This window comes from Somniosus microcephalus, chromosome 8, assembly GCF_052327205.1.
Source record: "Somniosus microcephalus isolate GS21.2 chromosome 8, FLI_Smic_1.0, whole genome shotgun sequence".
NCBI classification, from domain to species: domain Eukaryota; kingdom Metazoa; phylum Chordata; class Chondrichthyes; order Squaliformes; family Somniosidae; genus Somniosus; species Somniosus microcephalus.
This window is the reverse complement of record NC_140994.1, coordinates 259088681-259114909: the sequence shown is the minus strand read 5'-3', so window position 1 is coordinate 259114909 and position 26229 is coordinate 259088681. Positions and strand designations below refer to the sequence as shown.

Sequence of the window (26229 nt, the reverse complement as noted above, 5' to 3'; positions counted from 1 at the left end):
TGCTAAGTGCTCCGCTATTTCATCCTTAATGATGGACTCCAGCATTTTGCCCACAACTGATGTAAGGCTTACAGGTCTGTAATTACCTGCTTTTTCCCTACCCCCCTTTTTGAATAGTGGGGTAACGTTAGCTACCCTCCAATCCATCGGCACTGTTCCCGAGTCTAATGAATTCTGAAAAATCATCCTTAGTGCATCCGCTATCTCTAGGGCCACCTCCTTCAGTACCCTAGGATGCATGTTATCAGGCCCTGGGGATTTGTCCACCTTCAATCCCTTTAGCTTCCTTAACACCATATCCTTAGAGATATTGATTTGCGTCAGTTCCTCCTTTGCCAATGTCCCTATTTTTCCCGATATCCCAGGGAGGTTTTTTGTGTCTTCCTTCGTAAAGACTGACCCAAAGTATGCATTTAGTTGATCTGCCATTTCCTTATTTCCCATTATATATTCCCCCGTATCTGACTGCAATGGACCAACTTTGGTTTTCACCAGTCTTTTCCTTTTGATATACTTATAAAAGCTTTTGGAGTTAGTTTTTATATTTTCCGCCAGCTTGTTTTCGTAAGCTATTTTGCCCCACTTGATTATGCCCTTTGCCCTCCTTTGCTCTATCTTAAACTGTTCCCAATCTTCCGCTCTGGCGCTTTTTTTGGCTATTTTATACGCCCTATCTTTGGATTTTATGCTGTCTCTAATTTCCCCTGTTATCCACGGTTGAGTCACCTTTTTAGATTTCCTTTTATGCCAGATTGGTATAAACAATTTTTGCAATTTTGTCATTCTATCTTTAAATGTTTGCCATTGTTTATCTACCTCCAGTCCTCCCAGGAACGTTGTCCAATCAGACCTACTCAGTTCCCGTCTCATGGCATCATAATTCCCCTTGTTTAAATTCAGGACCTTAGTCTCTGAGTCAATTTCTTCGCTCTCCATTTCGAGTGAGAAATCGATCATGTTATGATCGCTCTGACCCAAGGGTCCCCGTACAACAAGATTACTGATTAGTCCCTTCTCATTGCACAGTACCCAGTCCAATATAGCCTGTTCCCGAGTTGGCCTTCATAGCGAGAGGATTCGAGTACAGGAGCAAGGATGTCTTGCTGCAGTTGTACAGGGCCTTGGTGAGGCCACACCTTGAGTATTGTGTGCAGTTTTGTTCGCCTTATCTGAGGAAGAATGTTCTTGCCATGGAGGGAGTGCAGCGAAGATTCACCAGACTGATACCTGGGATGGCAGGAATGACGTATGAAGAGAGATTGGGTCAATTGGACTTGTATTCGCTAGTGTTTAGAAGAATGAGAGGGGATCTCATTGTAACTTATAAAATTCTAACAGTACTAGACAGACTAGATGCAGGAAGGATGTTCCCAATGGCGGGGGAGTCCAGAACCACGGGTCACAGTCTAAGGATAAGGGGTAAGCCATTTAGGACTGAGATGAGGAGGAATTTCTTCACCCAGAGAGTGGTGAACCTGTAGCATTCTCTACCACAGTAGACAGTTGAGGCCAATTCATTTAATATATTCAAGAAGGATTTAGATATATTTCTTAAGGCTCAGGGGATCAAGGAATATGTGGAAAAAGCAGGGGCAGGGTACTGAACTTGGATGATCAGCCATGATCTCATTAAATGGCAGAACAGGCTCGAGGGGCCGAATGGCCTATTCCTGCTCCTATCTTCTATGTTTCTATGTTTCTATGGCACATGCCTCTATGATATCAACTCCAAGACATCTATTTTCGAGACAGGATTCTGATGCATTTAAGTAACACTGTGCCAATCTAAGCAAATATTTAGAAGCACATTTATCATGGATAGTTTATCACGAAAGGTGATTTGTCCAATATTTGAAGTTGCGTGGAACATTGCCACTTTAATTTTCTAACTCTTGTCACAATCTTTATGAGCCATGTTTAGAATGACATATCTACTGACCAGTAAGTACATACAACTGAGTACTCAAAAATCTAAAAAGACATGAGTTACTTTAGTAAAAGTTAAAAGTGTGTTGCTTTTTCTCACTATCTAGAGTTTTGTCCTTTTTTCTCTGTCTTCATTTCTTTCTCAATCACTTTGTCTTCTTTGCTGATTCTTAATTTCTCCACTTCACTCTCCTTTAGTTACTAACTCTATTTTTTGGCTTTTCTCTCTTCATTTGCTGGGGGGAGGTTTCGGCATTGGGAAAACGAGGCACTATTCAGTGGCCGGTGATTGTGAAAGGAATCTGACCAGAGCTACAGACCAGCAGGTGGCATATTCTCTTCAATCAGCAAGTGGCATTTGGGAAGTTTGAGGACTTATTATGCCTGGAGGCCACAATTTGGAGTGACCCATGCAGGGCACCATTGGGAAGATCATACATATGACAGAGGATACTGAACGACAAATCTGGTGAGTCATGCTGGAAGATGGCAGGTGTAGGACGTTAACCAAATATTTTGTATCTGTCGACACAGTAGAAGACAAATAAATACCAGAAATGGTGGGAAACCAAGGGTCTAATCAAAGTGAGGAGCTGAAAGTAATTAATATTTGTAAAGTAAAAATACTGGTGAAACTAATGGGACTAAAAGCCAACAAATCCCCTGGACCTGATAGCCTACATCCTAGTATTCTAAAAGACGTGATGGCAGAGATAGTGAATGCATTGGTTGTGATCTTCCAAAGTACCCTTGATTCTGGAACCATCCCAATAGATTGGAAGGTAGCAAATGGAACAATGCTATTTAAGAAAAGAGGGAGAGAGAAAACAGGGAACTACAGGTCAGTTTGCCTGACATCATTCGTTGGGATAATGCTGGAATCTATTATTAAGGAAGTAATAACAGAGCACTTAGAAAATCATAATGGCCCGGATTTCACAGAGCCTATGACAGGTTGTAACTGTCTCGCAAGTTCCAAGTTTCTGCTTGACAGATCGTACGCATCTTTTGGAAATTGACATTTTCTGGCACAGATTTGGGCTATTTGGCCAACTACTGCCCAGCGAATACCCAAAAAACCCTTACGCCTGATAAAAGCAGGCATAAGGCCTTCTTTTACCAGCATAAAGGTTAAAATAAATTTTAACATAAATTTTTTCCAATCATTTAAACATTCCCTTACATTTAAAATTACTTTAGGTAAAATTTGTCCCGTTTAAAAATGTTTAAATTCATTTTTCAAAAAAATACATTTTTAGTTTAAATGTTTAATTAAATGGTATTTTAGAAGGGAATGTTAACATAGTGGTTATGTTACTGAACTAGTAATCCAGAGGCCTGGACTAATAATCCAGAGACATGAGTTCATAATCCCACCATGGCAGCTATTGAATTTAAATTCAGTTAATTAAAGAAATCTGGAAATAAAAAGCTAATATCAGTAATGGTGACTATGAAACTACCGGATTGTTTTAAAAACCCATCTCTTTCACTAATGTCCTTCAGGGAAGGAATTCTGTCATCCGTACCTGGTCTGGCCTATACGTGACTCCAGACCCAGAGCAATTGTTTAGATTAGCTATGGAAAAGGACAGGGAACAATCTAGAGCAAATGGGGGCGAAATTGCGTGCTTTTGTGCCTCCCATAACTTTATTTAGCGCTCCACATCTCTCTTGGTATGCTAAAGCACAATTTCGCAGTTGTCGGCGTTAATTACCACTGGGCGCTAAAATTAGCCACCTGAAAATGGTCAATACCGATTTTTATCCCTCAAAATGTTTAACTGGGGGAAGTTCAATTTCAGTGGGATGAGAACGGACCTGACCTGGGTAAACTGGAATCAAAGATTGGCAGTCAAAATGGCAATGGAACAATGGGCTGACATTAAAGAGGAAATAGTTTGAGTGCATTAGAGGTACATTCCCACGAGGAAGAAAGGTAGGACAACTAAAATCAGAGCTCCCTGGATGACAAAACAGACAGAGAGTATGATGAAGCAGAAAAAGGACGTGTTTGACAGAATCAGGCTATACATACAAAGGTCGGAGGGGAAGTGAAAAAGAAAATTAGTGGGGCAAAGAGAGGATATGAGAAAAGAGTGGCAGCCAACATACAAGCTAATCCAAAAGTCTTCTATTGGCATATAAATAATAATACGCTAGTAAGAGGAGGGGTGGGGCCGATTCGGGACCAAAAAGCAGACCTATGCATGGAGGCAGAGGGTATAGCTGAGGTAGTAAATGAATACTTTGCATCTGTCTTCACCAAGGACGAGGATGCTGGCATTGACATAGTGAAGGAGGAGGTAGTAGAGACACATGATAGGATAACAAATGATAAAGAAGAGATATTGGAAAGGGTGGCTGTACTTAAATTAGGTAAATCACCAGGAGGAGTGGATGGGATGTATCCTAGGATGCTGAGGGAATTGAGGGCGGAAATCATGGTGGAACTGTCCATAATATTCCAATCCTCCAGGGATACAGTGGTCGTGCCAGAGGACTGCAGAATTGCAAATGTTATAGCATTGTTAAAAAAGGGTGTAAAGATAAACCAAACAAACGACAGGCCAGACAGTTTAACCTCGGTAGTGAGGAAGCTTTCAGAAACAGTAATCAGGGACAAAATTGGATAGGGGTGGATTAATTAAGGAAATCCAGCACTGATTTGTTAAAGGCAAATCATGTTTAACAAACTTGATCGAGTTTTGAATGAGGTAACAGAGAGGGTTGATGAGGGCAGTGTGGTTGTCGTGGTGTACATGGATTTCCATAAGGCATTCGACAAAGTGCCACATAATAGGCTTGCCAGCAAAATTGAAGCCCATGGCATAAAAGGGACATTGGCAGCATGGATATGAAATTGGCTAAGTGACAGGAAACAGAGAGTAGTGGTCAATGATTGTTATTCGGACTGGAGGAACGTATACGGTGGTGTTCCCCAAGAGTCGGTTCTAGGGCCATTGTTTTTCTTGATATATATTAAAGACTTAGACGTGGGTGTACAGGGCACAGTTTCAAAATTTGCAGATGAAACAAAACTTGGAAGTCCAGTGAACAGTGAAGAGGAGAGTGATAGACTTCAGAAAGACATTGACAGCCTGGTGGAATGGGCAGACACATGGCAGATGAAATTTAACGCAGAAAATTGTGAAGCGATGCATTTTGGTAGAAAAATGAGGAGAGGAAATATAAACTAAATGGTACAATCCTAAAGGGGGTGCAGGAATCGAGAGACCTTGGGGTTTGTGTGCACAAGTCGTTGAAGGTGGCAGGGCAGGTTGAGAAATCAGTTAAAAGGGCTTATGGGATCTTGGGCTTCATAAATAGAGGTATTAGAGTGCAAAAGTGTGGAAATTATGAAGAACCTGTATAAAACACTGGTTCGGCCCTAATTGGAGTACTGTGTCCAATTCTGGGCAGCAAACTTTAGAAAGGATGTGAAGGCCTTAGAGAGGGTGCAGAAAAGATTTATGAGAATTATTCCCGGAATCAAGGGTTTCAGTTACGTGGATAGACTGGAGAAGCTGGGGTTGTTCTCCTTGGAGTAGAGAAAATTGAGAGGAGATTTGATAGAGGTGTTCAAAGTCATGAGGGGTCTGGAGAGGGTGGATAGAGATAAACTGTTCCATTGGCAGATGGGTCCAGAAACAGAGGACACAGATTTAAGATTATTGGTAAAAGAACGAAAGGCGATGTAAGAAAAAACCTTTTTACACAGCGAGTGGTTAAGATATGGAATGCACTGCCTGAAAGCATGGTGGAGGTAAGCTCTATTTTATCTTTCAAAGGGGAGTTGGATAAGTATCTGAAGGGGACAAAATGCAGGGCTACAGGGAAACTGCAGGGGAGTGGGACTAGCTGAGAGTCGGCACAGGTTCGATGGGCCAAATGGCCTTCTTCCGTGCTGTAACCATTCTATGATTCTATGATTCTATGGGGGGAAATTCAGTTTTTTGCCTCCCATTAGTGCCGTAAGAGGGCGTTAATGGGGCACAAAGCAACTAGCGCCTGGGCGTGGCGATGTTTGCACTGCTCGTGAAATTAACAAGACATTTTGTAGTGCCTCTAAACACTACTGCCACGATCTCTGCGCCGGCAGATCATGACATCAGTCGAGTGCGCAATGCCCTGGTAGCGCCCCGGACTGGTTATTGAGTGGTGCCCGCTGCCTTACCGCCTGATGCTAGCAACGACAGGTTGAGGGGAGCAGTTTGCAATCAGAAAGGGACTGGGTGAGCGCTATTTAAAGGTGGCCGCTTCCTGCCTTTTTTTCTTGTTGACATTTTTGCACCACGCATTCTGAGAGAGAGAGAGAGAGACTTCTGCAGAGATTCAATGCTGTGTGAAGGAGTTTTGGGTACTGAGCAGCACTATGCAGGTTCATTTTGATTTGCCCTTCCTTGCTTCACCAACGCTCTGAGGTAGCACCTCGCTCCTCAGCCTTTGCACCTTAAGACATGTGTGAAGCGCCTGATTTAGTGCTCCAATCACCTCCAGGGGCGATAAAAGCCAAGTTTGCCATCGGAGGCGATAATTAGCGCCAGGCGCTAAACTTTGCGCACGGCCGATAATGGTACCCCAAAAGAGGCGATACTGAATTTTTCACCCTATGTCTCTTAACTGCCCTCTGAAATGGCCCAGCATGCCACTCAGTTACCACACAGACTGCAGCATTTCAAGAAGGTGGCTCACCACCACCTTCTTGAAGGCAATTAGGGATGGGCAATAAATGCTTGCCAGCGACGCCCACATCCCAAGCATCAAATAAAAAATAATAATTTTGGACATGTGATGATTTATTTTTATTTCAATTTTGTGAAAAAGTATTTTTTGGTGATTCCTAATATGCTTATGGAGTCTCCAGAAGCATAATGAGAATTTTTTTTTAAAATTCATTGATGGGATGTGGGCGTCGTTGGCTAGGACTGCATTTAGTGCCCATCCCTAATTGCCCTTGAGAAGATGGAGGTGAGCCGCCTTCTTGAACCGCTGCAGTCCATATGGTGTAGGTACACCCACAATGCTGTTAGGAAGGGAGTTCCAGGATTTTGGCCCAGCGACAGTGAAGGATCAGCGATGCAGGTCCAAGTCAGGATGGTGTGCGGCTTGGAGGGGAACTTGTAGGTGGTGATGTTCCCATGCGTCTGCTGCCCTTGTCCTTCTAATTGGTAGAGGTCGCGGGTTTGGAAGGTGCTGTTGAAGGAGCTCTGGCGAGTTGCTGCAGTGCATCTTGTAGATGGTACACACTGCAGCCACAGTGCGCTGGTGGTGGAGAGAGTGAATGTTGAAGGTGGTGGATGGAGTGCCAATCAAACGGGCTGCTTTATCTTGAATTGTGTCGAGCTTCTTGAGTGTTGTTGGAGCTGCACTCATCCAAGCAAGTGGAGAGTATTCCATCACACTCCTGACTTGTGCCTTGTAGATGTTGGAAAGGCTTTGGGGAGTCAGGAGGTGAGACACTCGCCGCAGAATTCCCAGCCTCTGGCCTGCTCTTGTAGCCACAGTATTTATATGGCTGGTCCAGTTCAGTTTCTGATCAATGGTAACCCCCAGGATGTTGATAGTGGGGGATTCAGCGATGGTAATGCCATTGAATGTCAAGGGGAGATGGTTAGAATCTCGCTTGTTGGAGATGGTCATTGCCTGGCACTTGTCTGGTACGAATGTTACTTGCCACTTGTCAGCCCAAGTCTGATTGTTGTCCAGGTCTTGCTGCATATGGACACGGACTGCGTCAGTATCTGACGAGTCTCGAATGGTGCTGAACAGTGTGCAATCATCAGCGAACATCCCCACTTCTGACCTTATGATGGAGGGAAGGTCATTGATGAAACAGCTTGACCTTCTTTGTCATTGGTGGGGCTGACCTACGTGATCCCAGGGATGCTTGCAAAGCGCATGCACCCCTGGGGTACGTGGGTCTTTACACCGGCGTACACCTGCAGTCACAGGAGCGCAAGTGTTGGGAGGTCAAAAGCAATCAGATAGGTGCAGAATTCTCTCGCGGTTTGGAGGCATTCACCCACGGCAAGCCTCCGACTGTAATTTCCACCCCAATATGATTAGGCCGAGTCAACATAGCTTTTTGAAAGGGAAATCGTGTTAACCAAATTTATTACAGTTTTTTGAGAATGTAACTAGCAGTATAAATAAAGGGGAACCAGTGAATATAGTCCATTTGCATTTTTGTAAAGGCATTCAATAAGGTGCCACACGAAAGCTTGTTACACAAGATAAGGGCTCATGGCATTGAGGGCAATATATTAGCATGGATAGAGGATTGGTTAAAGGACAGAAAACATAAAGTCTGAATAAATGGATCATTTTCAGGTGGTCGGGCTGTTACTCGTGGTGTGCCACAAGGATCAGTGCTGGGGACTCAGCTATTTACAATCTACAGTAATGACTTTAATGAAGGGACCGAGTGTAATGTATCCAAGTTTGCTGATTATATAAAGTAAGATGGGACAGTAAGCTGTGAGGAGAACACAAAGAGTCTGCAAAGGGTTATAGATAGATTAAGTGAGTGGGCAGTAAGGTGGCAGATGGAGTATAATGTAAGAAAATGTGAGTTTATTCACTTTGGTAGGAAGAATTGGAAAATAGAATGTTTTTTACATGGTGAGAATCTATTAACTGTTGGGTGCCCTTGTACACGAAACACAGAAAGTTAACATGCAGCTTCAGCAAGCAATTAGGAAGGCAAATGGTATGTTTGCCTTTTGTTGCAAGGGCTCTGGAGTACAAGAGTAAGGAAGTCTTGTTGCAATTGCATAGGTCTTTGATGAGACCACATCTGGAATACAGTTTTCTTCACCATACCTAAGAAAGGATATACTTACTTTAGAGGCGGTGTAATGAAGGTGCAGTAGATTGAAGCCTGGGATGAGAGGGTTGTCCTATGAGGAGAGATTGAGTAGAATGGGTAGAGATTGAGTTGAGATTGGGCCTATACTCTCTGGAGTTTAGAAGAACGAGTGGTGACCACATTGAAACATATAAGATTCTGACAGGGCTTGACAGGCTAGATGCTAAGAGCCTGCTCCCGTTGGCTTGAGAGTCTAGAACTAGGGAGCATAGTCTGTGGATCAGGGATCGGCTTTTTAGGACTGAGATGGGGAGAAATACGTTCACTCAGAGGGTTGTGAATCTTTGCAATTCTCTACCCCAGAGGGCTGTGGATGCTCAGTCGTTGAGTACTTTCAAGGCTGAGATCGATAGGTTTTTGAACTCTAAGGGAATCAGGGATATGGGGATCAGGCGGAAAAACGAGTCAAGTTCGAAGATCAGCCATGATCTTATTGAATGGCGGAGCAGGCTCGAGGGGCCGTATGGCCAACACCTGCTCCAATTTCTTATTTTCTTATATGCTTAGGATAGGTGGTAGGATTTGGCCCACATATCACAAGTTTGCATTACTGGTACAGAGTGCCAGTCACGCAAGGAATGGGCCAAGGACAGGAACACATCATTCCAGAGGGAGAGATAGAAATTAAGAAAGAAAGGATTAAAGAAATATAGCATCTTTCACGACCTCAGAACATCCCAAAGTGCTTTCCAGCTAATTAAGTACTTTTGTAGTGTAGTCAATGTTGTAATGTAGGAAACGTGGTCGCATGCAGCAAGCTCCCATGAACAGCAAAGTGATAATGACCAGATAATCTGTTTTGATGATCTTGATTGAGGGATAAATATTGGCCAGGACACCAGGAAGAACTCCCCTGCTCTTCTTTGAAATACTGCAATGGGATCTTTTACATACACCTGAGAGGACAGATGCATCTCGATGTAACATCTCATCTGAAAGATGGCACTGCGACAGTGCGGCACTCCCTCAGTACTACACTGGAGATGCAACGTGACGAGGCTGACACTGTGGCACAGCGCAGAACAGTGCTACTAAATTTGGAGATGTAAATCTAGACAGGTGAGATGACTGAAAGCCGAGGATAGTGTAAGTGTATGAAAATTTAACCTCACCAGATTAAACCTAATCGACGTTACGACAGCCAGGAGTGATGGAGATAGTGTTATCTGACCTTTCTCGAAGTACAGGAGTGCCTGTTATATATAATATAGAATTGTTGCTGTTCTCTTCGAAAGTATTTAGACCAAGAACATAGTACAGCTGTTTTGCTTGAAAACCTTGATTAGGTAGCAAGGACAAGGCGTTTTTTGTGAGCACAAAATTAATTTGTATTATTTCAACAACAGATGCTGTAAATGTAACTCAAAGTTGAAGTTACTTCCTTGGCACTGAGGTAAATGTTAAAATAGTATCGACATCTTTATAAGATTTTATTTATGACAGGTACATTCTGAAATTGTTTTATTGATAGCCAGAAAGTTCACAATTTGTGTGAAGTCTAGCTTTAATATGAACTCAGTGTAGTTATAGGCAAAGACTCGTTGTGTCGCTGTCTACCAATAAGGGGAAGAAATTTAGCTGGAGATCCACCACCCATCCCCCAACACCGAGGGTCGAAAGCAGGCAGATTATTGACGTTTAAATGAATGCACCAAGCTGTCTCCTGAGAAGGTCTCCTCGCTTTTCATCCTATCTCCTGCATTATATGACTTACTTGGGATGGAATAGTTGATATTAACGGACAGAAGAAGTAATGAGATTCGAAAAACACATCCCTGAAAAGGAAATGACACATTCAGACGGGTTATTTTTGTTGAGAAAGAAAGCGATACCGTCCATTTTGCTGCTTTGTGCCTGGAATTTGGTTTCCGGGCAGATTCGTTATTCCATTCCAGAAGAATTGGAACACGGTGCCGTGGTTGGAAAAATCGCAAATGATTTGGGTTTAAATTCAGAGGAACTATCAAGTCGCAGATTCAAGATCGTTTCCCAAGCATCATTGCAATATTTCGGTATAAATCTCCAGAATGGAATCCTATTTGTGAATAAGAGAATAGACAGAGAAGCGCTCTGTGGACAGGGCCTTACCTGTTTACTGCCTTTGGAACTGGAAATTGAAAATCCAGTGGAACAGTATCGAGCAGAGGTCGAGATTCTGGATATAAACGATAACTCTCCGAGTTTCTCGAACAGAGAAATACGTTTGGAAATTGTGGAGTCGGTGACACCTGGAACCCGGTTTATTTTAGAGGCCGCGCAGGATCCTGATGCAGGAAGCAATTCAGTTCAAATGTACCAACTCACTCCAAATGAATACTTCGATTTAGATGTACAATGGAAAATACCTAAATTGGTGCTGAAAAAGTATCTCGACCGCGAAAAGCAACCGACGCACCGTTTCTTGCTCACTGCAGTTGACGGCGGAGTACCCGAGCGGTCAGGTACTGGTCAGGTAATTATCATTGTCTTGGACACTAATGACAATGCACCGGTTTTCCAACAGTCTTTGTATGTTGTTAGTTTAATGGAGGATGCTCCACCAGGCACTTTGGTGATTAAACTTAATGCTACTGATTTAGATGAGGGCTCCAATAGTGACATCGTTTATTCTTTAAGCAGCTACAGTGACGAAAAAATACCTGAATTATTTAGAATTAATCCGAAATCCGGAGAGATCAGGGTAAAGGGAATATTGGATTTTGAAGAAACAAGTGTTTACGAAATTCACGTGGAAGCTAAGGACAGGGGGGCACAGTCATTATCCACACATTGTATTGTTCGCGTGGACATCAAGGATGTTAATGACAATGCGCCAGACTTGATCCTAAAATCAGTTTCCAGTACAGTCAGTGAGGATTCCCCTACTGGGACATTGATAGCTTTGGTCAGCGTAGCAGATCGGGATTCGAATGAAAACGGACGTACTGATTGTCAGATCACCCCAAACGTCCCCTTTGATCTGAAACCCTCCTTTAGGAATTCATATAGACTAATCACAAGTGATGTACTGGATCGTGAACGTGCCGCTCAATACTCAGTGACCGTGACATGCAAAGACCAGGGACGCCCTCCACTATCCACAAACAAAACAATTATTGTGCATATTTCAGATATAAATGACAACGCGCCCAGCTTTATACAGACTTCACACACAGTCTACGTGGCCGAGAACAATTCGCCTGGTAATTCTATTGGATCAGTGACAGCGTTCGACCCAGACACTGAGCAAAATTCCCAGCTTTCTTACAGAATTCTGGAAAGCAATGTTCAGGGAGATCCAGTGTCCTCATATGCTTCTATCAACTCAGAGAACGGCATCATCTATTCGCAGCGATCATTTGATTACGAGCAGCTTAAAAGTTTGAAGTTCCGAGTTCAAGCTCAAGAGGCGGGATTCCCATTGCTTTCCGGTAACTGCACTGTAAATGTGATTATCCTCGATCAGAATGACAACCCTCCTGTAATCACATCGCCAAGTTCCGTGGACCACAACAAGACAACTGTGCCTCGGTCTGCCGATCCAGGATTTCTGGTAACGAAGATCATTGCTTCTGATGCTGATTCTGGACAGAATGCACGGATTTCCTATCAACTCGTGCAAGCCACTGACCCGGGTCTTTTTACAGTTTCACACAGTTCAGGAGAAATAAGAACTGTTCGCCGATTTAAAGATGGTGACGCCACCACACAAAGGCTTGTCGTCCAGGTAAAGGACAATGGACACCCGTCCCTCTCTGCCACTACCACGATTACGCTCAGTATAACTGAACAGAGCGAACAAATTCTGTCAGAGGTTGGCGATCTTCACGGAGATTTACAACAATCTTCCGATTTGGCATTTTATATAATAATTTCTTTGGGAATAATATCGTTCTTACTTCTGGTTATTATAATTGTCCTTGTTATTGTCATTTGCCCAACCGACGGACATGTTGGTCACACTGGGAGTTGCTCTTTTGCCAGTTGTTGCTGTGACAGAGAGTTGGACTCCAAAGCTAGAATGCATAACTCGCATGTCAACCTTCAGATTGTGCCAGACTCCCAGTTGATTACGAACGTACTTGAGGTTCGCGGGAACGGATCCCTTTCAGATACATACCGTTATAAAGTTCGTTCAGCACCAGAGGCAGCCAAAATGGAATTGATGTATTTCTCTCCAGTCAGCCCAACAACATCTGGAACTTTCAGGAAGAATATCAGAACATGTGCGTCAGAACAGAGTGCAAACATGACGAACAACTGGCCATATATTTCTAGCGAAGTGAGTATTGTACGATTCAGTAAAGAAAGCAAAAAAAAGTTGGAAATGCACAGCGAGTGGACCAGCATCTGGAAGAGACAGGTAGCTTAAAGTTTAGGTGCTGATCCAGCTGTTTTGTACTTCCAACATTTGCTATTTTTGTCCCAGATTTGATTCTACCAAAAACCTCAATATATTGTGTCTTACGTTGCTCGTTAACTAACTTGGCTCATTTTAATTTTTGGCAAAATATAATACACTGGCGTTGCTTAATTTCCTAAGGAGTGATTGTAATGTAAAACAGAGCCTAAGGTAACATGAGGCAACAGATTTTAAAATGGTGATAATGTATGAACTGCCGATGACATTCACCTTTAGGAATTGCTAAGAGTTGTGATGCCATTGCGCAGGTTCACTGTATCTGACGAGCACACACTATTAGCAGTGCTAAGCTATCTAAAACAGAATCATGCTGAATCTTCATTATTATCTCTAACTACATATAAATGAAAAGTCTGAAATCGTGGAATTAAGTTCGCACTTCCCCTCTGCCGAGATCGGGGTTGTTGGTGACCTTCAACATTAATCGTACGGACCAGGTTTAGTCTGATTGGGGTCTGATTCAGCGTAAATAAACGCAGAAGGGATAATCCACTCCAGTCCTGCTGCGCATTCAGCAGATGCTCACTCTGGACAGTAACTGAAGTTGTCTCTGGAATCTGCGGTCAATCCCCTTCTCCAAATTGCTAGCTGTCCAGAGGAGAAAGTTGAACCTTTAGTCTCACTTTTCCTCTTTCTCTAATTCCCACCATTTCTGTCAGACTTTTCACACTCTGGAATCCGCAACCCTTACTGCTGTTATCGCGATATTTGGTAAGGCTTTGGTGTGAATATTCATCATCGCAAATTGCTATTTCAACATCTTGCATTTAATTTTGCTATGACAACTCCCATGATGTTCCATCGCTATGTTCTAGAAATAGCACATGTTCCTCAACTAACCATGGGCTAGGGAGAGTGCAATTTACTAGTGTGCCCTAAAACCAAAGCTTGTGGCACCTAATCAGGAATTCTTAATTAATCAAGAAATTACATATCTACCGCTAAAGGTATTATACATGGTAGGCATTGACGTACCAACTGGCTTCTCACTAGAAAAAGATAGGAATATTGGTAGAAATACATTAGACTGAACTCAATTACATAGTATGTTGTTTACTCTCGTTTGAAAATATGATTACTCCTTTTAAAAACGGATTTATTTCTTCTGCTAACTATGCCTCAGGTTTGTATTACTCAGGAGAGTTAATTAAGTAATTTAGATAGGTATAATTGCGTATGATGAATATGTTGTGTAGATGTAATTTCTTTCATTCGTCCATGGGAAAAGGGCATCGCTGGCAAGGACAGCTTTTATTGCCCAAGCCGAGTTGCCCTTGAGAAGGCGCTGGTGAGCTGCCTTCTTGAACCACTGCAGTCCATGTGGTGAATGTACTCCCACAGTGCTATTAGGGAGCGAGTTCCAGGATTTTGACCCAGCAACGATGAAGGAACAGCAATATACTTCCAAGTCAGGATGGTGTGTGACTTGGAGGGAAACTTGGAGGAGGCGATGTTCCCATGCGCCTGCTGCCCATGTTCTTCTAGGTGGTAGAAGTCGCGGGTTTGGGAGGTGCTGCCAAAGAAGCCTTGGCAAGTTGCTGCACTGCATCTTGTAGATGGAATACACTGCAGCCATGGTACACTGGTGGTGAAGGGAGTGAATGCTTAAGCTGGTGGATGATGTGCCAATCAAGTGGGCTGCTTTGTGTCGAGATTCTTAAGTGTTGTTGGAGCTGCACTCATTCAGCCAAGTGGAGAGTATTCCATCACTCTCCTTACTTATGCCTTGTAGATGGTGGAAAGGCTTTTGGGAGTTAGGAGGTGAGACACTCGCCTCAGGATACCTAGCCTCTGACCTGCTCTTGTTGCCACAGCATTTATGTGGCTGGTCCAGTTAAGTTTCTGGTCAATGGCGACTCCCAGGATATTGCTGGTGCGGGATTCAGCAATGGTAATGCTGCTGAATGTCAACGGGTGGTGGTTAGACTCTCGCTTGTTGGAGATAGTCAATGCCTGGCACTTGTGTGGCACGAATGTAATCTGTCACTTATCAGCCCAAGCCTGAATGTTGTCTAGGTCTTGTTGCATGCGGGCATGGACAACTTCATTATCAGAGGAGTTGCGAATGGCACTGAATACTGTGCAGCCATCAGCAAGAATCCTCACTTCTGATATTGGGAAGGCCATTGATGAAGCAGCTGAAGATGGTTGCGCCTAGAACACTGCCCTGAGGAGCTCCTGCAGCGATGTCCTAGGGCTATGATAATTGACCTCCAACCACCACAGCTATCGTCCTTTGTGCTAGGTATGACTTCAGGCAGTGGAGAGTTTTCCCCCACGATTCCCATTGACTTCAGTTTTACTAGGGCTCCTTGAGGCCACACTCGGTCAAATGCTGCATTGATGTCAAGGGCAGTCACTCTCACCTCACTTCTGGAATTCAGCACTTTTATTCATGTCTAGACCAAGGCTGTAATGCGGTCAGGAGTCGTATGGTCCTGGTGGAACCCAAACTGGGCATCAGTGAGCAGGTTATTGGTGAGTAAGTGCTGCTTGCTAGCACTGTCAGATGACACCTTCCATCGCTTTGCGGATGATTGAGAGTAGACTGATTGGGCGGTAATTCGCCAGATTGGATTTGTCCTGCTTTTTGTGGACAGGACATACCTGAGCAGTCTTCCACATTGTCGGATAGATGCCAGTGTTATAGCTGTACTGGAACAGCTTTGCTAGAGGCGTGGTTAGTTCTGGAGCACAAGCAAAGGGAACCTTGGATGACAAGGGATATACAAAAATGCATTAGAAATAAAAGGGGGGCTTTTGGCAGTTACAAAAGACTAAAGACGGAAGAAGCCCTAGAGGAGTATAAAAAATGCAGGGGCATACTTAAAAAAGAAATTAGGAGGGCGAGGAGGGGCCATGAAATAACACTGGCGAGCAAAATAAAGGAAAATCCTAAGATGTTTTATAAGTATATTAAGGGCAAGAGGATAACCAGGGAAAGGGTAGGGCCCATTAGGGACCAAAGTGGCAATCTGTGTGTAGAGCCAGATGATGTAGGCGGGGTTTTAAATGAATTTTTTGCATCTGTGTTCACTATGGAGAAAGACGATGCAGACATAGAAATCGGGCAAGGGGGCTGTGACATACTTGAACATATTAGCATCGAGAGGGAGGAGGTGCTAGCGGTTTTAGCAGGCCAAAAAGTGGATAAATCCCCAGGCCCGGACGAGATGTATCCCAGGCTGCTGTGGGAGGCAAAGGAGGAGATTGCAGGGGCTCTGACACAAATTTTCAGAACCTCTCTGGCCACAGGGGATGTACCAGAGGACTGGAGAACAGCTAACGTAGTACCATTATTCAAGAAGGGTAGCAGGGATAAACCAGGGAATTACAGGCCAGTGAGCCTAACATCTGTGGTAGGGAAATTATTGGAAAAAATTCTGAGGGACAAAATTAGTCTCCACTTGGAGAGGCAAGGATTAATCGGGGATAGTCAGCATGGCTTTGTCAAGGGTAAATCATGTCTGACAAATCTGATTGAATTTTTCGAGGGGGTGACTAGGGGGGTGGATGAGGGAAGTGCTGTGGATGTGGTTTACATGGACTTCAGTAAAGCTTTTGACAAAGTCCCGCATAGGAGACTGGTCAAGAAGGTAAGAGCCCATGGGATCCAGGGTGCCTTGGCGCGTTGGATCCTAAACTGGCTGAGTGGCAGGAGGCAGAGGGTGATGGTCGAAGGTTGCTTTTGTGACTGGAAGCCTGTGTCCAGTGGGGTACCTCAGGGATCGGTGCTGGGTCCCTTGTTGTTTGTGATCTACATAAATGATTTGGATGAGAATGTAAAAGGTATGATCAGTAAGTTCGCAGATGACACGAAAATTGGTGGGGTGGTAAATTGTGAGGAGGAAAGCCTCAGGCTACAGGACGATATAAACGGGTTGGTCAGATGGGCGGAAAAGTGGCAAATGGAATTTAACCCTGAAAAGTGCGAGGTGATGCATTTTCGACGGACAAATAAGGCAAGGGAATACACAATGATTGGTAGGACCCTAGGAAGTACAGAGGGTCAGAGGGACCTTGGTGTACATGTACATAGATCCCTGAAGGCAGCGGAACAGGTAGATAAGGTGGTTAAAAAGGCATATGGGATACTTGCCTTCATTAGCCGAGGCATAGAATATAAGAGCAGGGAGGTTATGATGGAGCTGTACAAAACGCTGGTGAGGCCACAGCTGGAGTATTGTGTGCAGTTCTGGTCGCCTCACTATAGGAAGGATGTGATTGCTTTGGAGAGGGTGCAGAGAAGATTCACCAGGATGTTACCTGGGATGGAGCGCCTCAGCTATGAAGAGAGGCTGGACAGGCTGGGGTTGTTTTCCTTGGAGCAAAGAAGGCTGAGGGGGCACCTGATTGAGGTGTACAAAATGATGAGGGGCATAGATAGGGTAGACAAAGAGGAACTTTTCCCCTTAGTAGGGGGGTCAATAACAAGGGGGCATAGATTCAGGGTAAGGGGCAGGAGATTTAGAGGGGATTTGAGGAGGAACCTTTTCACCCAGAGGGTGGTTGGAATGTGGAACTCAATGCCTGAAAGGGTGGTAGAGGCAGGAACCCTCACAACATTCAAGAAGCATTTGGATGAGCACTTGAAATGCCATTGCATACAAGGCTATGGACCAAATGCTGGAAAATGGGATTAAACTGGACAGGGATGGATGGGCGGCGCAGACACGATGGGCCGAAGGGCCTCTTTCTGTGCTGTAAAACTCTATGACTCTATGACTCTGTGACAAGTCTTCAGCACGAGAGCCAGGATGTTTCGGGGCCCACAGCCTTTGATGTATCCAGTGCGCTCAGTCATTTCTTGATATCACATGGAGTGAATTGAATTGGCTGAAGACTGGCTTCTGTGGTGGTGTGCACCTCAGGAAGAGGCCGATATGTATCTATCCACTCTGCACTTCTGTCTGAAGGTGGTTACTAAACTATTACGCTTTGTCTTTTGCACTCACGTGTTGGGCTCCATGATGATTGAGCATAAGGATGTTCATGGAGCCTCCTCCTCCTGTTAGTTGTTTAATGGTCCACCACCATTCACGATTGGATGTGGTTCAGCTTCCCCAGGTTGGCACCACATGTTTAGGTACGCCTGGTGCTGCTCCTGGAATGCTCTTCTAAACTCCTTTAGTGAGCCAGGGTTGGTCCCCTGGCTTGATGGTAATGGTAGAGTGAGGGTTCCGCTGCTGCCCCACAGCGCCTCATGGATGCCCAGTTTTGAGCTGCTATAGGGACGGGACATACCCAGCGATGGTCATGGAGGAGTTTGGGACATTGGCTGTAAGGTATGATTCTGCGAGTATGACTATGTCAGGCTGTTGTTTGACTCGTGTGTAGGACAGCTCTCCCAATTTTGGCACATGTCCCCAGATGTTGGTGAGGAGGGCTTTGCAGGGTCGACTGGGCTGGGTGTGCGGTTGTCGATGTCCATAGCTAGTGCTGATGCTGGGTGGTCCATCCAGTTTTATTCTTATTGTTTTTTTGTAGTGGTTTGTTACAACTTAGTGGCTTGCTGTGCTATTTCAGAGGGCAGTTAAGAGTCAACCACATTGCTGTGGGCCTGGAGTCACATGTAGGCCAGACCAGGTACGGGCGGCAGATTTCCTTCCCTAAAGGGCATTAGTGAAACAGGTGGGTTTTTACGACAATCCAATAGTTACCATTACCATTACTAATACGAGCTTTATTTTAAATTCCAGATTTTTTAATTAACTTAATTTAAATTCCCCAGCGGCCTTGGCGAGATTTGAACTCACTTCTACCGGATCATTAGTCCAGGCCTCTAGGATTACTAATTCAATAACATAACCACTGTGCTACCGCTCCCGACAATGGGAGTTTGAACTTACCAACAATAAATTGCAAGACCATAATGGGCGCAATAGCAGAGAAAGCAATTTTATTTATGTGATAAGGTATTATTGCATAATCCGAGTGATCGAGGAACCTGCATAGAAGAGGTAAACTTTGACTGAATAACATGTAATAAGTAGGCGCTGTTGGAGCAATTTACAGTGAGACAGTACCTTGGAAGTATTTAGCACAATATGGAAAAGTTTCGCATCATTTACGCTAAAGGAAGGGAGGAGTGGTATACAAATTCAATTTTCGGAATACGAATTCTGAGGGAAATCGGAGTAAAGGGAGGTGGACTAGATTAGACATTTAGAAGGACGGACACAGCGTAAAAGTGAAACTTGTAAATTTACCCTAATATATTCAGACAAAAGTACCGTAGATAAAAGGAGGCTACATTTCTGGCGATAGAACTTACACAGACAACTATTATTTTAATTGCCGTCTTCCTTCGCTTCCAACGGCTGCAATGCAAACATAGCGCTAAGCACGTTTTGCTCTGTCCTTCCTTGTTGCCTTTTGGGGAGTCCTTTGTTCCTTCTTCCACCAGCAGTTCCAGTTGTCTTTCCCCTTGCAGCTTTACATTTAACTCCAGAAAATAAAACAACTGTTCATTTACTTCCTCCCACACGGAGGAGCATGTTCCCAAACATTCCTTCTATTTGACACAGTGTACTTCATTCAATCTCGTAAGCTTTATTTTCTGACCATACCCTGGGCAATACAGCCATTGCTGGCCTCCATTTGGAAACATACTGGCAGGAGTCATACTCCAGTGATTCCATGATTGCAATTCCAGCCTTTGGATTGTTAACTCCTCTCCAACACTGTTATCTTCTTTTTTAAGCCTTATGAAATCTCTATGAATAGGCAACTATAGGATTAAGTGGTCTTGTTAGACTTATCAGGGACGTATACTCCCGCTCAATGATCCGTGCAATGGTAGAGAACAGACGTGCTTTTGCTTATCTCTCTGGAATGAAGAGCGATGCAGGTTTATCCATTGTCAGTCATTTTCTTTAATTATTTCATCAATAATTTGTTTGCTGATGCTGTTAAAGTTGGTCTTGAAATGTCTTTTCCTAGGCATTTTTCAAATAATTTTCTCTGTTCGTTTCACAAACAGTATGTTGCTGGCAGAATTATCTGGGGATCTGGTTTATTCAACTCTTGAACCGTGGGTTAAGCAGTGACGTACAGCAGGTTCGCCCAGGGGCTGCATTGTAGCTCTATTTGGCTCAAGAGGTGATTCCAGAGGGACCTTGAAGGTACAAGGGGCATCTTTTTCAACTTTTGTATCGTGCCTGAGTTTTCCAGGAAACGGTTATTTTAGTTTGGACGCAGATCTGCTGTGCTATGCTGAGGAGAGACAACGCACTTACCAGGTTTTGTTATCTCTCCAAGAGCCAGGCAGCTCAGTCCATAGAACTTCTGACTTTAATCTGCGCGTAAAGGTTTCAAGTCCTTGTTCCACTTTCCGACAGGCCAATGTAACATTAGGATTTCACACTGATGTTTGAAGCTGTCTCAATAAAACCCGTTAATAAGTATCAACATCTGATCTGCATGTGTCAGTCGTGGCTCCAATGAAATGCTCCACCTCTAAGTCAGAAGATTATGGGTGTAAGACCCAATCAGAGACTTGAGCACATGGTCTAGGCTGACACTTCAGGGCAGCGCTGAACAAGCGCCGCACTATGCGAGGTTCTATCTTTCGGAGGAGAAATTAAATCGAGGTCTGTCTGCCCTCACATAGGTATATAAACGATCCCATTGCGCTATTCAAAGGAAAGCAGGGGGGTTCTCCCCGGTGCCCTGGTCAATATTTATCCCGCAACCAACATCACTAAAACAGATTATCTGGTTATTATCTCATTGATGTTTGTGGAGCTCTGCTGTGCGCTCATTGGTTGCTGCGTTTCCCAGATTACAACTTTTAAAGTTTTTAATTGGCTGTAAAGCGCTTTGAAACGTTGTGAGGCTCGGAAGTGCGCTACGCTTTCTTTCTTATTTCTGTTGATGAGAGTCAAGTTCCAGCATAGCGTTAGCCTATGGCATATATCTTGTTTGCAGGCAGTTATTCATAATTCAAAATTCTTAGTTGTGCAACGGAAGACGTTATTTTGTTCCATGTGCGATGTGCATCCCCAAGTTGTGAGGCTGATTTGTGAGGAAAGGGGTACATGGTTGCAGGAGGGTGGGGTTGGGGGGCCTCCCAGCCTAATCTGACCTGTCATTTCCCACTTAGATTGAGGAGTTGGTCTCATTCCTCTTTCCTAAAGCTCCTTACCTGAACACCTGGATTACGCAGTTGGTGTACAATGAAAACGGTGTGTAACGTGCATCGAGGAAGAAACAATTATTGTATGTGGAATCTTCCGATTTCACTTGCCCGCTGCGGAGTTTGTATGAAGGGGCTATCACCATATATATAATCTAAGTGCTCAACTGCTGCCTGATAAAGACCACTTACATAATAGTAACAGGCATGGATTTCCCTTGCTCTGCTAGGTCATATTCAATGCGAATTAGAAGAGAAAAGTACAAACTGTTTTAAAAGAAAGACTTACATTTATATAGCGCCTTTCACGACCACCGGACGTCTCAACGCGCTATACAACCAATTAAGTAATTTTGGAGTGTAGTTACTGTTGTAATGTGGGAAACGCGGCGGTCAAGTTGCGTACAGCAAGCTCCCACAAACAGCAATGTGATAATGACCAGATAAACTGTTTTTGGTATGTTGATTGAGGGATAAATATTGGCCTGGGGAGAACTCCCCTGCTCTTCTTCAAAATAGTGCCATAGGATAGCTTACGTCCACCTGAGCGGGCAGACGGGGCCTCGGTTTAATTTCCTCATACTGAAAGACGGCACCTCCAACAGTGCAACACTCCCTCAGCACTGCACTAGAATGTCAGCTTAGATTTATGCGTTTAAGTCCCCGGAGCGGGAATGAACCTACCACCTTCTAACACAGAGGCAAATGTGCTACCCACTGAGCCACAACTGACACTGTGAAATTTAGTTGAAGAATTGTTTTTTTTAAGAGTGGAAGTGTGATCTCCATTCGGGGAAAATCAGATTACCTGAAGTAATTCTTAAGGTAACAGGACGAAGTGTCTGAGCCAATTTGTGATAGTTATGTTTTTCAAAATGTGTTAGTGAATCAAATTGGCAAAGACAGCCTAACACCGTTAGTAACTTATGAGACCGACTTCCAATGAGATAACGGCTACCAAACTATTTGGAAACCATGTTGGGTTTTCCACTGGGCAGCTAGATTAATGCGAATAATAGTTATGCACGGAATATTCTAGTTACTGACAAAAGATTATTTGATTTTTATCAGAGAAAACAACATACAAAATAGTTACTAAAATCTATTAGCAAGAAGTCATGGTACGGGCAAACTGCCTGATTGTTCCTGCACAATTAAAACTTCATGAACTTTCGGTAATATATTTTTGGATTCTCTGAAACTTTTAACACAATTTCAATCAATTTCGAAAGGGATTATTACTGGTTTAATGTATTAGGCATTTTTTGCACTGAGATAAGCTATGTCTTTAAGAAGTGCTATGTGTAGTTATTGGAGAAGACTCTTTGTGTCGCTGTCTACCAATGAGGAGTTGAAAAATGAAGAGATCCATCAGCCCTCCCACAGCACCGTACACACGGTGAAGCAGGAACAGAGGGGAAAGCAGTCACCCAGATTGCGGTTGCATCTCGGCCATCTTTGTTCTTCTTTCCGTCGAGTCACACTCCACGTTAGGAGGACATGATAATTATCAATCATTTTCCTTTGGACAGGTGGCTATGAGCGACGTCTACTCTTTATTACTATTTACACAGCAGTGCGAATGAAAGGACGTCTTCACACGGATAATGCAAACGCTGTCTGTCATTACCCTGCTTTATGTCTGGGAATTTGTTTCTGGCCAGATTCGTTATTCGATTCCAGAAGAACTAGAAAACGGCGCTATTGTTGGGGATATTGCTAAGGATGTTGGCTTAGGTGTAAGAGAATTGTCCAGGCGCAGGTTCCGGATCATGTCAGCTGCCAAAAAGAGGTATTTTGAAGTAAATTTAGAGGATGGCGTTTTGTTTGTTAATGACAAAATTGACAGAGAGCAGCTTTGTGGTCATAGTCTTACGTGTTCACAGAATCTCGAGATTGTTATAGAAAATCCATTGAAACTGTACCGTGCCGAGGTTGAAATACAAGATATCAATGACAATTCTCCCAGTTTTTCGCAGGACGAGCTACGTTTGGAGATTCTTGAGTCAACACCACCGGGAACTCGCTTTCCACTCCAGAGCGCGCATGATCCCGACGTGGGTACAAATTCTGTTCACACTTACATCCTCAGTCCGAATGACCATTTCACACTGGATGTTCAGAACAGCAGTGACGGAACGAAAAGTGTGTATTTGTTGCTGGAGAAATACTTGGATAGAGAAAAACATGCCGCTCATAACGTGCTTCTCACTGCCATAGATGGCGCGATTCCAGAGAGATCTGGCAGCGCCCAAATTATCATCACTGTACTCGATGTCAATGACAACGTGCCTGTATTTGATCCGTCGGTTTATTGGGTGAAAGTGGTTGAAAATGTAGCCGACAATACTTTGGTTATCAAACTCACTGCCACTGATTTGGATGAAGGTACTAATGCGGATGTAATTTACTCTTTCAGCAGCTACACTCCAGACAGAGTACGCAAACTGTTTAGTGTAGAACAGTATACAGGAAAAATCAGGGTTAAGGGAGTGTTGGATTACGAAGAAGCCAACGTCTATGAGATTAATATCGAAGCTAGGGACCGGGGTCCTACTTCTGTACCTATATATTGCAAAGTTGTAGTGGAGATTGAGGACATTAATGACGTCGAACCTGAGGTGACGTTGATGTCATTATCCAGTCCAGTAACTGAAAATGCTACGACCGGGACTATGGTAGCTCTAATTAGTGTAACCGACCCCGAATCTGGAGTAAACGGTAACACTAGTTGCCATATCCCCAATAACCTCCCATTCCAATTGAAATCGTCTTTCAAGAACTCGTATATGTTGGTCACTAATGGTTTACTGGACAGGGAAACTGTTCCTCAATACACAGTTAACGTCACTTGTTCGGACGCTGGATCCCCTCGTCTCTTTGCCAAGAAAGTCATACTAGTGGCGATCGCAGACATTAATGACAATGCACCAAGCTTCACGAAGTCATCATATACAGCCTACGTAATGGAAAACAATACACCTGGTACGTCCATTTGCTCAGTGACGGCTTTTGATTCTGATCTCGGTCAAAACTCTCACGTTTCTTATTCCATTAGGGAGAGTCAGATTCAAGGTATGCCTTCCATGTCCTTTGTGTCTATCAATTCGGACAATGGTAAAATATTTTCACAGCGCTCTTTTGACTATGAGCAATTAAAAAACTTTCAAATCCATGTTCAAGCTCGGGATGCTGGAACCCCACCCCTCAGCAGTAATGTTATTGTGAATGTAGTGATTCTTGACCAGAATGACAATTCTCCTGTAATTGTATCTGCCCTGACAAATAATGAATCGCAGGTAATGCTGCCACGATCTGTGCATCCGGGCTACCTGGTGACCAAGGTGACTGCAGTTGATGCTGATTCTGGACAAAATGCCAGACTATTTTACGAACTGATCCAAGCTACTGATAGGAGTCTTTTCACTGTGACACGCAATTCGGGTGAAGTCAGAACAACACGCCTCTTTAAAGACAGAGATTCTAATATACAAGTGCTTGTCTTATTGGTGAAAGACAGTGGGCATCCCTCTCTGTCTACTACTGTCACAGTCACGTTTTCATTGATGGATAGGACTGCTGAAATAATTTCAGACTTTAGCAATCTGCCCCAAAACATTGAGCATTCCTCGAATTTGGCCATGTATATCATAATATCACTTGGGTCAATCTCATTCATCCTTCTGTTGATAATAATTGTCCTCATTACAAGCATGTGTCACAATAGCAATGATAACGGTCACGATTGTTCTCCGGTCACTTGTTGCATTAGACCTGAGATTACAAACAATGTATTGAAGCAATCTAATGCAAACCTTCGGATAGCCCCCAATTCTCAACTAATGGCAAACTTCATTGAAGTTCGTGGAACTGGATCCCTCTCTGAAACATATTGCTATAAGGTTCGTCCAGCAAGTGAACCAGAGAACAGAGACTGCATATTCCTCACGCCTTTCAGTTCAGCAACGCGTAGAAGCAATACCAAGAGCGTTGACATATATTTCTCAGAGTGCAATCAGCAGATGAAACAAAGCCCTAATATTACCAGTGAGGTGAGTAAAACAAATATGTCACTGAACCGATGATACGCCCACGCACGCAAAATAATGGGCTAGTGGTTGTAAAATGCGAGCCGTTAATTATGGGAATTGAAAATTCACCCTGGTGCAGGCATTGTCAATTTGGTGTGACTAGAGGAAAGTAGTGGACGAAGAATGTACCTCGTCAGATTTTTAGCAGCTTATAATGTGTTATTTTACATATTTTCATTTTACTTCAGCGTGTCCACTGTACCTGTAACACAACCCATTTACCTGTTTATTTGGCAGTCTTCCCCAATATTTCCTGGGATCACCAAACAATAATGAAGCAAGGTCGATGTGCCTTGTACAATTTAAGAATGAATTATAAGGTGCGTTATGAATTTGCGGCGTGGTGGAACTAAGTGGAAAACAATCATAGAATATTGAAGTATATTTATTCCAGTTTTCTTCCTTTGTCGCATGGCAGAGCTGATTAATTCCATGTGGCTTTCCATGGGTGTTGACTCTCTGCACTGCCCGACTCAATTAACCACTCTTCATATGTGAATATAGACATACTATTAGACCAAAAAGGCCATCATAACTGAGCATAATCTTGTCTTCACCTAATGTATTCCCACGGACATATTCCAAAAGGGTCACTGGGAACTATTTTCACTTTTCCAATCTTAGGATTGAGCAATTATAGCACCTGATTGCTGCGCTGCTGTGATCAGACAACACAAATCAGACCATAAATGTAATCTGAGAGCTTCTTGTAAATTTAACTCTGAATGGTACATTTACCCATTACAAAATTTCAAAACACTCTTCCAGCTTTAAAAAAATGATTAGTAATATCAGAGACAGA

General features: G+C 43.5%; 1 protein-coding gene across 9 annotated transcripts in view; it reads left to right on the top strand.

Annotated features, from left to right (window-relative positions):
- The window catches only part of LOC147114292 (protocadherin alpha-C2-like), a 308165-nt gene that overhangs the window by 50861 nt on the left and 231075 nt on the right, over positions 1-26229 (top strand). Inside the window, exon 1 of one of the 9 annotated variants that reach the window (XM_085995964.1) lies at positions 22758-25388. The exons of the other annotated variants lie outside the window; for them this stretch is intronic. Coding sequence (XP_085852090.1) covers positions 22944-25388 — 2445 coding nt within the window. The 5' untranslated portion in view covers positions 22758-22943. Of the gene's footprint in view, positions 1-22757; positions 25389-26229 lie in introns of those variants that run through there. 9 annotated transcript variants of the gene reach the window in all.